Source organism: Hypanus sabinus, chromosome 5 (genome assembly GCF_030144855.1).
Source record: "Hypanus sabinus isolate sHypSab1 chromosome 5, sHypSab1.hap1, whole genome shotgun sequence".
Taxonomy (NCBI): domain Eukaryota; kingdom Metazoa; phylum Chordata; class Chondrichthyes; order Myliobatiformes; family Dasyatidae; genus Hypanus; species Hypanus sabinus.
The window spans coordinates 152,651,162-152,664,965 of NC_082710.1; the positions used below are offsets into that span (position 1 = coordinate 152,651,162).

General features: G+C 42.9%; 1 protein-coding gene across 5 annotated transcripts in view; it reads right to left on the bottom strand.

Moving 5' to 3' along the window:
* The window catches only part of LOC132394462 (uncharacterized), a 42,370-nt gene that overhangs the window by 6,405 nt on the left and 22,161 nt on the right, over positions 1 to 13,804 (bottom strand). For 2 of the 5 annotated variants that reach the window (XM_059970646.1, XM_059970645.1), the window contains exons 6-8: positions 12,290 to 12,373; positions 4,511 to 4,946; positions 1,582 to 2,471 (exon numbers count right to left, since the gene is read on the bottom strand). In XM_059970646.1, the coding sequence (XP_059826629.1) occupies positions 1,582 to 2,471; positions 4,511 to 4,946; positions 12,290 to 12,373 (1,410 nt within the window). The remainder of the gene's footprint in view (positions 1 to 1,581; positions 2,472 to 4,510; positions 4,947 to 12,289; positions 12,374 to 13,804) is intronic. The other 3 variants (XM_059970650.1, XM_059970648.1, XM_059970649.1) reach the window with 3 other exon arrangements.

Below are 13,804 nucleotides of genomic sequence, written 5' to 3' on the forward strand. Positions count from 1 at the left end.
TCACCAAGGCCTTGTACAACTGCAGTAGAACCTCCCTGCGCCTGTGCTCAAATCCTTTTGCTATGAATGCCAACATACCATTTGCCTTTTTCATCACCATATATTCAAGCCACTTTCATTTTCGTAATTCAAACTTTCTTGCTTTGCCTATCTCTGTGAAAATTCAGATTTCTTATTAACACTCTAGATATATTTGTAAATATATTCTTATTATTGGCTATATTCTTAAATCAAGAGAACAGCTTATCTCAGATTTACTGATGAACTACTGGTGCTCCATGAAGCAACAATATAACAATCATCATGTTACTTATGGCTAACGGTCTATAATATGGCTCAATGTCTATAACAATCAACAAACAGACCATAACATGACTAAATGCTGCATTAGGTTTGAGAAATGGAGAAGGGACGTTGTTCCATATCCTATTATTTTGCAGGTGTACAAATTTATTTCTAAAACCCAATGATCTAGCCCTACCCAATTTTGTAATTCAATTTCATTGGTAACCACGGTGTTGTAACATTTCAGTTCAATGTTACTCTGCACGAGCATGGCACAGCACCGTACAGCAGTATCTGGGGTTCAACCCTTTCTCCTTCAAACAGTGACCTATCTATTGGGCCTGGGATTCAATCCCATCACCCTTGTTCTTACCATCTTAAGAGTTATTTTGGCTCTACTCATCCATGCTCAGTCTGATATTTACTTACCCTGATCTAATGTGCCTGCATTACGTCCATATCCCTCTACACTATTCGTACCCAGGTGCTTTTAAAACACTGTAACTGAATATGTCACTACACTACCACCTCCTCTGGTAACTGGTTCTAAGGATGTGCTGGCATCGGTCCAGAGAAGACTCACAAGAATGATCCTAGGAATGGAAAGGATGACATATGCAGAGTGGTATGATAACTTTAGGCCTGTACTCACTGTAGTTTGGAAGAATGACTGGTGGGGATCTCATTGAATTCTATCGGAGAATGACAAGCTTAGATAAAATGGACATGGAGAGGATGTTTCCAGTAGTGGGGGAGTCTAGGACCAGAGAGCAAAGTCTCAGAATGCAAGGACATCCCTTTCCAGAGATGACGAGGTATTTCTTTAGAGGGTGGTGAATCTGTGGAATTCCTTGATACAGACAGCAGTGGAGGCCAACTTGTTGGATATATTAATGTGCAAGTTGATAGGTTCTTGATTGTTAAGGGTATCAAAAGTTATAGGGAGAAGGCAGATGAATAAGGCTGAAAGAGATAAAAAAAAAATCAGCCATGATTGAATGGCAGAGAAAACTCAGTGGCTTCATAGGACTAATTCTGCTCCAACTGTATCTCTTGTGGTCTTAAGTAATTACCAACCACTCTGTGTGAAAATCATCTCCACATTCTCCTTCAAATTTCTCCCCTCTCACCTACACTGTGCCCTACAGTTTTTGACTCCTCATCCTTAGGGAAAAGTCAACCTAAGCCCCTTATAATTTTATAAATCACTACCCCCACTGTTTCAGATTCCTACCATCCCTCACTCCCAGTTCGGATTTATATCTGGCTTGCCACTGAGGTTGCGTCTCTACCAACCATTGATTTCGGTGACTTGTACCTGGCCCCCTCGGGCCCAGATGTTGGTGACAGCTGTCATGACCGCCAAGCACCTGCCAAACTCTTCCGCCGGACACTGGGCGGCGAGCGAGGAGAGTTTACGAGCTACCTTGAAGGCCTGGCGGTACCGCTCCTGCTGCACCTCAGGCCCTGCTGGGGACTCAGGGGAGGAGACTGGCGAGGGCCCGCTGTTCAACGACACCGGGCGGTGGCGCAGGTAATGCTTCCGTGTCCAGCGGCCAGAGCAGAGAGAGGACTCGAAGAGCTCGGCGCCCCTCAGCCGCCGGAAGGCCAGGATGTGTCGGCAGGGGAGGTGCATGGCGGTGCGGAAGGTGCACTGGCAGTTGTTGCAGTCCGTAATGAGGGCCCGCCGCCGGCAGATGGGACTGGCTGATTCTGCCTCCACACTGAGGAAAGAGACCCCTTCTGCTTCCTCCAGTTCCCTCTGCACCCGGGTAAAGGCAAAGTCAGTGAGCAGCTCACAGTATGCAAAGGTAGCAGATCCAGCCTCCAGGCTGGCTGGCGGAACCTTCTGGAACATACGCACTGCTCGGAGGTTGTCCTCTGCCCGCAGCAAGTCGACAGCCTTCAGGAGGTCGTGGGTGAAGGATGGCGCATTGGAGAAGTCGCTGATTGCGGCCCTCAGCCTCTGGCTCAGGGCCTGCACCCGGTTGATGGTGCTGGTCAGGTAGCTCTCATTCTGATGCTTGAAGCCTTCCACCCACTGGTGCCGAGATGCATGCCAAGTCTGGTTGAAGTAGTCAGCCGTTCGCTGCGTCGTGATGTCCTGCAGCTGATGGTGCAGAAGGTCATACTCCTCGGCGGACGTCGCGTAGCACATACTGTGCAGGATCTGCAGCAACTGGCTCCTGGGGGGAGAGGGGGTGAAGAAAAACCAAGTCAGTGACCACAGGCTCAACTCATGGACAGCAGAGAGCATGCAATGCTGGAAGCTGTAGGAATACACCGAGTGTTAGAACAACTGAGGGCACAACTTTACGACAAATGGACATCCCTTTAAACTGAGGTGAGGACGAATTTCGTCAGCTACAGGATGGTGAATCTGTGGAATCTATTGTCATGTAGGGTGGTGGAGCCCAAGTCATTGGGTGTACTGAAGACACAGATTGGTAAGTATTGATTGTAAAGGTGGTAGAGGTGGGTTAAGGGTTCCTGGAAGAAAATGGGAGAACAGGTTGAAAAAGAGAAATAAGACATAATTTAATGGCAGAGCAGACTCAATGGACAAAGTGGCCAGATTGTGTTCTTATACCTTGTAGACTGTCAGCAGGTGCCCTCACCTCATTTCCTTCTCAATCTCCTGCTCCCATCAGATTCCAGTATCTTCAGTCCATCCTCCCCTCCACCTCTCAGCTTCTGACATCCTTCTCACTGTCTTTCTCCAGCTGCCCACCAAGCACTTTATCCACCCATGTCCCTACCAGCTCTTGTTCCATTCCTTTTTTCCACTAGTTTGTTATATTATTTCCCTTCTATCTTTCAGTCCGGATGTAAAGTCTAGTGCCAAAATGTCAACTTTTCATTTTCCTCCACAAATGCTGGTCCACTGAGTTCCTCCAAGGTGTGTGTGTTTCTCTGGCAGAGCTCTTGTCCTCAGCCTCTTAAACAATTCCACTCAGCAGCAGGAGCAGGGTTGCGCAGCCTTCACCGACCGCCGTTCCCATTCGTCAGACCCCAATGGCTGGTATGGAAGGATGCCATCAGTGGGTAATTGATTCAGTGTGGCCCCTTATAAAGTGCGTAGCAAAGAGTGGTTGAGTGTACCTTCCACAGTATTCCCCAACCTCAGCAATCCTTGGTGCTGAGCCTAAGGCCGATACTGCCAATCCACTACTACCACATACAGCTCCAAACTTTTACATTATCGCTCTTTTTTTCTCTCATCATTACATGTCTGGTACTATAGATTTTTCCCTAATGTACCTTAATTTATTTTATTTCCCTGGTCTCTGAATTGGTTTAGAAACCATTAACTATTCCATATCCACCAATTCTGATGTAGGAGAAAGAAGATGCTGAAATCTGGATAACCATCCAGAAAGAACATGAAGATTGTGGTGAATTACATAACTAGATAAATAGATGGCAGGTACTGGTGTCAGGTAAGCATATTTGAAGATTCAGACAAGGAAACGTCAAAATATTCAATTGATATATGGCATAAAGGCCAAAATATAGGAGGAGGAGTTAGATATACTATTAGCAATCAGCAAGTGAGCAATAAACTAAAGGGTCTATTTATAACTGACCAAAAGGTTAAGGTAGGAAATTAAAAAAGAGAATTTAATGTTGATATCAACAAGTATTAAGAGAAAGACATTTACTCTTCTGAATGCAGGGGTTTGGGAAAAAGGTGGGATCAAGGGAAGGAGGTGGCAGAAAATTTGTGGATGACAGGGAAAAGCAACAAAGTGAATGCAAGGAGAGGACTAAGACAGGGCAGTACAGGTGAAGAGAACAGGAGGTGAACGGAGGGAAACAAAAGAGAGAAAGTGAGGCTGGGGAAGAGAAAAAATGGAAGGCCAGGAGGGGAGGGAAGAAAGGCAAAAAAGAGAAGGGGAGGAAGCAAGAAAGGGAAGGAGAAAGGAAAGGATGGGAGGAAGACGGGGGAAAGGAAAGAATGGGAAAAGGAAGGTGGGAAAGAAGGAAAGGCAGGAGGGGCAGGGAGGAGGAAAGAAAACAACACAAAGAAAGGGATGGGGAGAGAGTGAGAAAAGAAGTTGAGGGAGCAGATGGTGCAGTGTTGACTGAATTGTGGAGACCACATGGAGAAATATGAATCACAACCTCATGTATTGTACATGCCCTGATAGAAACCCATCAGAAGGAATATTTGTGACCCTTTGGGTACCCCGTTCCAGGGCAGAAACACAGTGGCAGAGCTTACTGTTCCCCGCTGGTCACTTCCAGCTTCTCAGCAGTTACATCGCCCTGGAAGGCACGCAGGGTGTGGACCAGGCAGGTTAGCGGCTTGGAGTCGGGCAGGACATCAGACACCAACTCTCCACTGCACACCTCGCCGCTGGTCACCACCACACCAGTCCTCTCGCTGGCAGGGTTCTTCTGCTTGAAAATACGTAGCAACTGGCGGACCGTCTCACGCTCCTCATTCTGCAGGAACCACAAGCACACTAGCTCGCTCTCCCCGTTGCCATCAATCGCCAGCAGCAGATACGTGGGGAGCTGCAGGCCCTCCCAGCTGTAAGTCGTGTCTATCAGCAGCACCTCAGGGAACTTCTCGTAGGTCTGTTTCATGCTGCTGTCCTGGTAATAGATGGCCTGCAGCACATTGGCCTTACTGACAACCACCACCACAGTGCCATCTGCAAGCAAACATGGGCACGATGTTAGGGTAATTCAGTACAGAAACACTGGAGACTGCAGACATCGCAACCTGCTGCTATGCACAAAGCACTGGAGGGACTCAGTGGGTCATGCGGCTCCTATGGGGGAAAGGGGAGTCAATATTTTGGGTCGAGACCCTTCATTAGATTGGCAGCCAGTTAGGTTGAAGTGTGTTGACCAAAATGATCAACTGTCCATTTTCCTCTATAGAAACCACCTGACCTGCTGACCTTCTCCAGCAGTTGGTGTGGTGCTGGCAACACAGTGTAGGGCAGATTTATAGCTGCTTTCTCTAAAAGGAGCAGCAGCAGTGACCTAAATTCCAAAGATTGCTACAAACTCTAGTCAACATCTGCGGGAAGAGAAACAGAGTCAATGCTTCACCTCAAAGACTGTTCATCAATCTTCAACTGGAAATATTGACTCCATTTTATTCTTCTGAGAAGCTGTGTGACATGCTGACTACCTTTTTCACCAATTGGCTTCCCAGCTCTTTACCTCAGCCTCCCTCCCTTCAGATTTCACCATTTTGTACTTCTTCCTCCTCTCCCCCCCAACTTCACAGCTTTTATTTATTTATTGATTGATTGATTGTGTTTGCAAAGATTGTCTTCCTTTGCACATTCTTTGTCAGTCTTTGTGTGTAGTTTTTCAATGATTCCACTGCATTTCTTTGTTGCACTGTGATGCCTGCAGGAAAATGAACTACACGCATGGCGACATATACGTACTTTGATAATAAATTTACTTTGAACTTTGAAGGCGTTACAGCCACTTTGCATGAGTGACTTTGCCTAGATTTACAGACTTCTTCACTCTTTCCTTTACCATAACATTTAATTACCCTGAGTACCACAGGTGATGAACACTTAATCTTCCAGGAATTATGCACTTTTGCTCATAATTTAATTCTTCTGGTCCAGTGTCTAGCCCAGAATGGCACTGCAAGTCCTGCTGTTGGAATCAGGGGAGGGCTCTCTAGAATACTTTCGATCCCTCTGTAAATATTCCCAGTGGGATACAGAGTTTCTGTCTGGACCTAGCCACATTTTAGTGCTGCCCCCTCTAACCCTCCCTGCTCAGACACTATTCCTAGCATCACATCAGTTAATCCAAGTGGAAGACCTTACACATTCCCACACTGAATCTCACTTTGCTAGTTTCGATACTAAAATTCCATCCAAAGTTTTGGCTTGTAGGCTTGAAAATATTTTACCATCTGTCATATCTGATGATCAGACTGGACTTATTAAAAATTGCTATTCCCATTTTAATATTCGTCGTTTATTAAATGTTATGTATTCTCCTTCTAAGGAGATATCAGAATGCGTGTTATCTCTAGACGCTGAGAAGGCTTTTGATCAGGTTATTTATTTAAAACCTTAGAAAATTTTGACTTTGGGCCGATTTCATTCAATGGATTAAATTACTTTATTTATCTCCCTCTGCTCAGGTTCTTACTAACTTTCAGAATTCTAAACTTCTTAAACTCCAACGTGGAACCAGACAAGGATGTCCTTTGCTCTTTAATCTGGCTTTACAACCCTTAGCTATTGCTTTTTGAGAATCTAGTGATACCACTGGTATTCTGAGGAGAGGGACCACTGACAAAGTTTCACTCTATGCTGCTGATCTGTTGCTTTTTATTTCTAATGTTCAGACCTTGTTTCCTTGTACGCTTTCTTTACTCTCCTGTTTCAGCCAGTTTTCAGGATATAAATTGAATTTACATAAGAGTGGACTTTTCCCCTTGAATAATCTGGTATCAATTAATATTAACCATCCTTTTAAAATTGTAAGAAATCAATTTACCTATTTTGGTGTAACAATCACTAAGAATTATAAACACCTACTTAATTTTCTTACCCTATTGAATTATGTGAAAAGGGCACTATCAAACTGGTCACCCCTCTCTCTATCATTGATTGGTCGAATTAACTCTATTAAAATGAATATCCTGCCTAAATTTATATACCTTTTTCAGGCCTTACCCATTTTTATTCCTAAGTCCTTTTTTGACTCTCTTGATTCAATTCTATCTTCGTATATACAGAAAAACAAACATTCTCGATTAAATGAAGTTCACTTCCAAAACTTGAAATTTTAGGTTTTATTATTGGGCAGTCAATATACAACATCTTATGTTTTGGTCATATTACATCAACCGTGAGGACTGAGCAATGTGGATCTCTTTAGCAGCTAACTCTGTTAAAAAAATTTCTATTATTTCTCTTTTTGGATCCTCACTTCCTTTATCTTTAAATAAACTAACTGACAATTTGGTAGTTAAACATAGTTTGAGGGTCTGGTTACAATTTAGGAAATACTTCTGGTTTATTGAGATTTTTTTTTCTAATCCTATTTTATCTAATTGTTTTTTTTAGATCTCCTATGACCGATGTAGTTTTTAAGCAATGGGACAGATTGGGTATTAAATGCTTTCAGAATCTGTTTGTTGGAGGAAGTCTCCTTTCGTTTGAGCAACTGTCAGCTAAATATATATTACCAAAGACCCACTTCTTTCGATTCCTACAAATTAGAGACTTTCTGCAATCTCAATTACATACATTTCCTATGAGTCCTGATAAGAACTGATTAGATGTAATTTCTCATTTGAAACCTTTTCATAATGGCTCAATATCCAGTATTTATGGTATGTTGTTGGGAATAAGAGAGGCTCCTTCAGACAAAATTAAAAATGCCTGGGAACAAGATTTACAGATTTCAATTTCTGAGGAGACTTGGAATGAAATTTTTAACTTGGTTAACACCTCATCACAATGTGCTCGCCACTCCCTCCTACAACTTAGAGTGGTCCACAGGGCCCACATGTCCAAAGACAAGCTATTTTATTTTTATCCGGATATATCTCCCTATTGTGATAGATGGAACAATGGAGAAGCTTCAGTAATCCATATGTTTTGGACATGCCCCAATCTTCAAAAATACTGGAAGGAAGTATTCCAAACTTTTTCTGTACTTTTTAAAGTAAATTTTAAGCCTAACCTTTTATATGCCTTGTTTAGTATTGTTGGAGAAAAAGGCATAACTTTGGAGACATCTGATTTGCATATATTGGCTTTTATTTCTCTTATAGCTAGGAGGGCGGTATTGCTTAAATGGAAGGATGTTGCTCCGCCTACTCACGCTCAATGGTTATGTTATGTTATGTCATGCCTAAATTTAGAGAAGATCTGTTGTTCAATTTCTGATTCTAACCAAGACTTTCAAACATTATGGGGACCATTTTTGAACTACTTTCAAAACCTTTGATTTGGTGTTAAAGTACAGATGTTGGTTAATAACATAAATCACTATGTGATAAGGATTTTTTTGTCTTTCTTTCTTTACCAAGATCTTTAGATTTTTTTAATAATAAAATTATTACAATTCAAGTTGCAATTTAATTAATGTGCATGTTTGATTATGAATATAGGGTACTGCGATTGCAAGTGTGATTTAAAACAAAAGTATTCAGTACTATTCTATCTTTTCTTTACTCATAATATATAACCTCATGTACTCTGTATTCTTCTATGTGAAAATTAATAAAAATACTGAAAAAGAAAAGACCACTTTGTAAACGTTATTTTGCAATATTCTTCTCCTTCTGCAACATTACCAACGATGATGAATGGTGGGGCACTAGGGGTTGTAATGGAATGGAAGGATCAAGGCGTATATGTGCTTAGTTTGTTGAAAGCAGGATCACAGGTAGAGCTGAGAAAAAAGTTGTTTAGTATGCTGACCTCCATCAGTATACAATGGAATAAAGGATCAGTATGCTGAGTATAGGAGTTGGGATATTATGTTGCAGTTGCATAAGTTGTTGGTGAGGCTGCATTTGGAGTACTGGGTATAGTTTTGGTCACTCTGTTTCAGGAAAGATGCAGTTATACTGGAAGTAGAGCAGAAAATATTTACCAGGATGTTATCAGGGCTAGAGAGAGTGAATTAAAGAAACAAGTTGACCAGGTTAGGTCTTTATTCTTTGGAAAGTAGGGCAACTTTACAGAATTGTTTCAAATTGTGAAGCGTAGATAAGGAGGATGTTAACAGTCGAGTTCAAGCTCATGTTCAGTTTATCCTCATTCAACCATATACACGTACACCCTCAAATGAAATAATGTTGCACAACACAGAGGATATAACTCACACATATAGCACATAAAATAATATAACTGCAATATAAGGTGTCTTTACGATACCAGTTAAAAAGGAAACAGTATAACACTACTGGTGCTTCATACATGATCAGATGTGGGTGGCAGCAGAGAGTTATGTAATTTTGAGCAAAAAGCTGTTCCCCATCCTAACAGTTCTTGTCCTAATATTACGTTACCTCCTGCCTGATGGTGGGGGTTCAAGGAAATTGTTGGATGGATGGGAGGGATTTCTGACAATGCTAAGGGTCCTGTATATGCAACGCTCTCTGATGGGTGGGTGGAAGAGAGACCCTGATAACCCTCTCAGCAGTCCACGCAATCCTTTATTGAGACTTGCAGTCGGATACCTCGCAATCTCATACCAGACAGTGATGCAGCTGGTAACACACTCCCAACAGTGCTTTTGTAAAAATTGGTTAGAATGTAGGGGGAAGGGGGGGAGGTTCAACTCGCTAGCTTCAATCTCCTCGGGAAGTGGAGACGTTGCTTTGCTTCCTGGACCATAGGTGTGGTGTTGAGGGACCAGGTCAGATAGTTCATTATGTGAACTCCTAGAACTTCGGTGCTCCTAACTTTCTTCATGGAGGTGTCATTTAATTGCAGGGAGAAGTGGTCAGCCTGCACCTTCCTAAAGTCCCCAGTCATCTGTTCGGTCTTATCCATGTTGAGACTCAAGTCGTGCTTGCACCATGCTATCAGCTGCTCTACCTTCTCTCTGTATTCCATCTTGCATCTCGTTATTGTAGTTGATGAGACAAACATGTGATGCATCATCAGCAAACTTGAGGTTTCAGTTTGAACTGAATCTAGCAGAGTAGTCACGCATCAGCACCGTGGACAGTCGTGCGCTGAGCACACAGGCCTGGGGGTGGGGGTGACGCCAGAGCTCACTGTGTTGGAGCCAGAGATGTTGCTGTCAACATGGACCGACTGTAGTGTTTTTGTCAAGAAGTCCAGGATCCAGTTACAGAGAGATGCTGAGACCCAGCGAGGACAAGCTTCTGATGGATAAACTGTAAGCTGAAGTCGAGATGCAGCATGCTGACATATAAGGCGCAATTTTTCAGGTGGGACAGGATGGAGTGGATGGCAGTAGATTCAGTAGACCCCAAACTGACAAGTGTCCAATGTAGCAGGAACATTGGATTTGATGTGATCCATAACCAACCTGGGCTGCACCATCCCTCAGCACCTGACCAGGTATGTTATCAGGCCCCACAGCTTTACTTGGGTTGACCCTGGCTGGAGTCTTCCTCACATCAACTGCGACCAGACAAAGTGCTTGCTCCTTAGGGGGAAAGTGGATGAGGCCTTCCTCACTGGTATACAGTTCTGTGCATCAAAACAAGCATAAAAGGCATTTAACCTGTCAGGAAGAGAGCTGTCACTGTCACTGATGTCCAGCGTGGATTTGTAGTCCATTATGGTCTGAATGCCCTGTCATATGTGCCTCATGTTTCTGGTGTCACAGAAATAGCTACATTATCTCTGTGAATAATCGCATTTTGCCTTCCTGATGGCGCAGGAAAGTTCAATTCTTGCTCATCTAAGAGCTGTCTTATTTCTCCCGCCCCCCCCCCCCCCCCCACTACCGAAGGCAGCATCCCAATGTTTAAGTCTTTTCCCCTCACGTATGGAGTCCAAAATTAAGAAGCATCAGTTGATGATGAGAGGTGAAAGATTTAAAAAGTGCTCAAGGGGCAACATTTTCCTTACAGAGGATTGTGAGTATATAGAATGAACTGCCAGAGGAATTGGCTAATGTAGGTACCATAGTATCATTTGAGGCATATTTGGATGGGTACATGGAAGGTTGGGAATCAGAGAGAGATGTGCCGAATGCAGGGAATTGGAACTAACTGGACAATGTGGTTGGCACCGATTGGTTGAGCTGAAGACCCTTTTTTGTGCCCTGTTTCTCTATGACTCTATCCACCCTGACTCCTCCAAGTCATTCTAAAGTAAGAGAGTCTACAGCATCTGTGCCAGAGCATTACACCATGGCCAACGTGATCCCATTTGGCTGTGTACTTTCTGCACTCTCTTAAATACAGAACTATGCAGATCCCCAGGAAAACTATTAAACATATTCTGCTTCCTACAGGAGAGTCCAATATGCTTGGCTCAGTGCTGTTTTGTCACATACTCCCAGGTTATCAACTGTACAAGTCAGATCCAGATTAAGCTCCCTCTATCTTGTTCAATCATACATTATCAGGCAAGGACAGCGTGGGTTAGATAATAATTAAACTACAAAAACTGTCAGGGCAGGGACAAGACAGATGAGATGCAGCATATCCCTCTGTACTGTCCTGCCACACAGTCCTAGGGCAGAGAGAGCATGGATCAGTTACAAATTAATCTGCCCCTTTATACACTCCCAGGGTTGGGTTAGTACAGTTTAGATTCAGAGGATCAGAATTACTCCCTGTACACTACCTGTTGGACTCCTGGACTAAAGACATCAGGGATTAAATGGAGAGTGAAACTCGTTCCACGTGGCTCAGAGACAGGGAGGATTAGATGTAAAGTAAAACTGTCTGCACTGTTATGGCACTGGCCTGCATACAGACGCAGGACAGGTTAAAGGCAGAGCATAGTTGAAAGTACACTGTTTCAGGATTGAGTCATCAATGATCAGATGCAGAAAAAAAATTGCCTTATAATGTCCCAATGGCCACACATTTTAATTCCACATCCCATTCCCATTCTGATATGTCTATCCATGACCTCCTCTACTGTCAGGATGAAGCCACACTCAGGTTGGAGGAACACTTTATATTCCTTCTGGGTAGCCTCCAACATGACGGCATGAACATTGATTTCTCTAACTTCTGCTAATGCCCTTCCTCCCCTTCTTACCCCATCACTTATTTATTGATCTGTCTATCTCCCCCCTTCTTCTCTCCTTTTTTTCCTTTTTCTTTTTTCTTCTTTTTTTTCTCTCTGCCCCTCCCAGAATCATTTCTTGCCTGTTCTCCATCTCCCTTTGGTGCTCCCCTCCCCCTTTCTTTCTCCCTAGGCCTCACGTCCCATGATCCTTTCCCTTCTCCAGCTCTGTATCCCTTTTGCCAATTAACTTTCCAGCTCTTCCCCCTCCTATCTTCTCCTATAATTTTGGATTTCCCCCTCCCCCCCACTTCCAAATCTCTTACCATCTTTTCCTTCAGTTAGTCCTGACGAAAGGTCTCGGCCCAAATCGTCAACTGTACTTCTTCCTACAGACGCTGCCTGGCCTGCTGTGTTCCACCAGCATTTTGTGTGTATTGACAGATAAAAAGAAATTAGCTTTATCTGTCACATGTTCATTGAAACATCAAAGTAAAGCAGCGAAATGCATGATTTGAATTAAATCAAATTTGTGAGCATTGTACTGGGTAGCCGGCAAGTGTCACAGCATTTCCGGTGCCAAAATAACATGCTCAAAACTTAATAAGCCTAACCTTAAATCTTTGTAACATGAGAGGAAGCCAGAGCACCCAAAGGAAACCAATGCTGTCACTGGAGAATATACAAATTCCTTAGGGGCACTGATGGGAATTGAACACTAATCGGTGATTGCTGGCGCTGTAAAGAGACGTGCTAACGATGTTCAGATGCCAAGTAAAACTCTGTCTACCGTCTCATCATATTGCATTATAACACACAGAGTAACACTGCAGCAGCACTGTCCCACTACACAAGATCAACCTAGCTCTGATTTCAGTCTAAACAGCAGAATACACTAGTGCCATGCTGGTTAGAAGGTGACAATACCCGACTGGGCCCACATCTGAAGGGATGTTTAGGTGGGAGTGACATGGGAGCACCATGAGAAAGTAGCTGGTGGGGAGACTGTAGAGGTGGTAGCAAATCAACTCCTGAACCCAAAGTTCAAAGTAACTTTATTATCAAAAGTGTGTATGTCACCACATACAATGAAATGCATTTGCTTGCAGGCATTCACAGTAGAACAATCAATTACAATAGAATCAATGAAAAACTACACATAAACTAAAACTGACAAACTGTGCAAATAAAAAGAATAGGTAATAATAAACTGGTACAGTGATCTACTGGTTGGACAGTTTGTTCCTGAAGGAAGAATGTGAAGTGTGGGGTGACAGCTAGGGTTGGAGGTGTCAAGAGATGAGGTGTGTTTTCTCTGCTCTGGGGAGTGAAAGAAGGTGGATGGTTGTGGGAGAGAGCGGGGTGATGACTGACTGGGTATAGGGGCAGTGTGCTTTCTTTAAGGTACAATACCTATAAAAAGTATTCACCCCCTTGGACATTTTCATGTTTTATTGTCTTACAGTATTGAATCACAGTGGATTTAATTTTCTTTTGACATTGATCAACAGAAAAAGACTTTCATGTCAAGAGAAAACAGAACTTTACAAAGTGATCTAAACTAATTACAAATATAAGACACAAAATAATCAATCGCATAAATATTCACCCCTTTAATGTGTCACACTGGTGCAGCCAATTGGTTTTAGAAGTCACCTAATTAGCTAAATGGAGATGACCGTGTGCAGACAAGATGTTACAACTAATTGCAGTAAAAATACACCAGTATCTGGAAGGTCCAACTGTTGGTAAGTCAGTATCCTGGCAAAAACTACACCATGAAGAGAAAATAACATACAAATAACTCAGCAAAAATGGATAAAAGAAAACTTCCAAGTCAC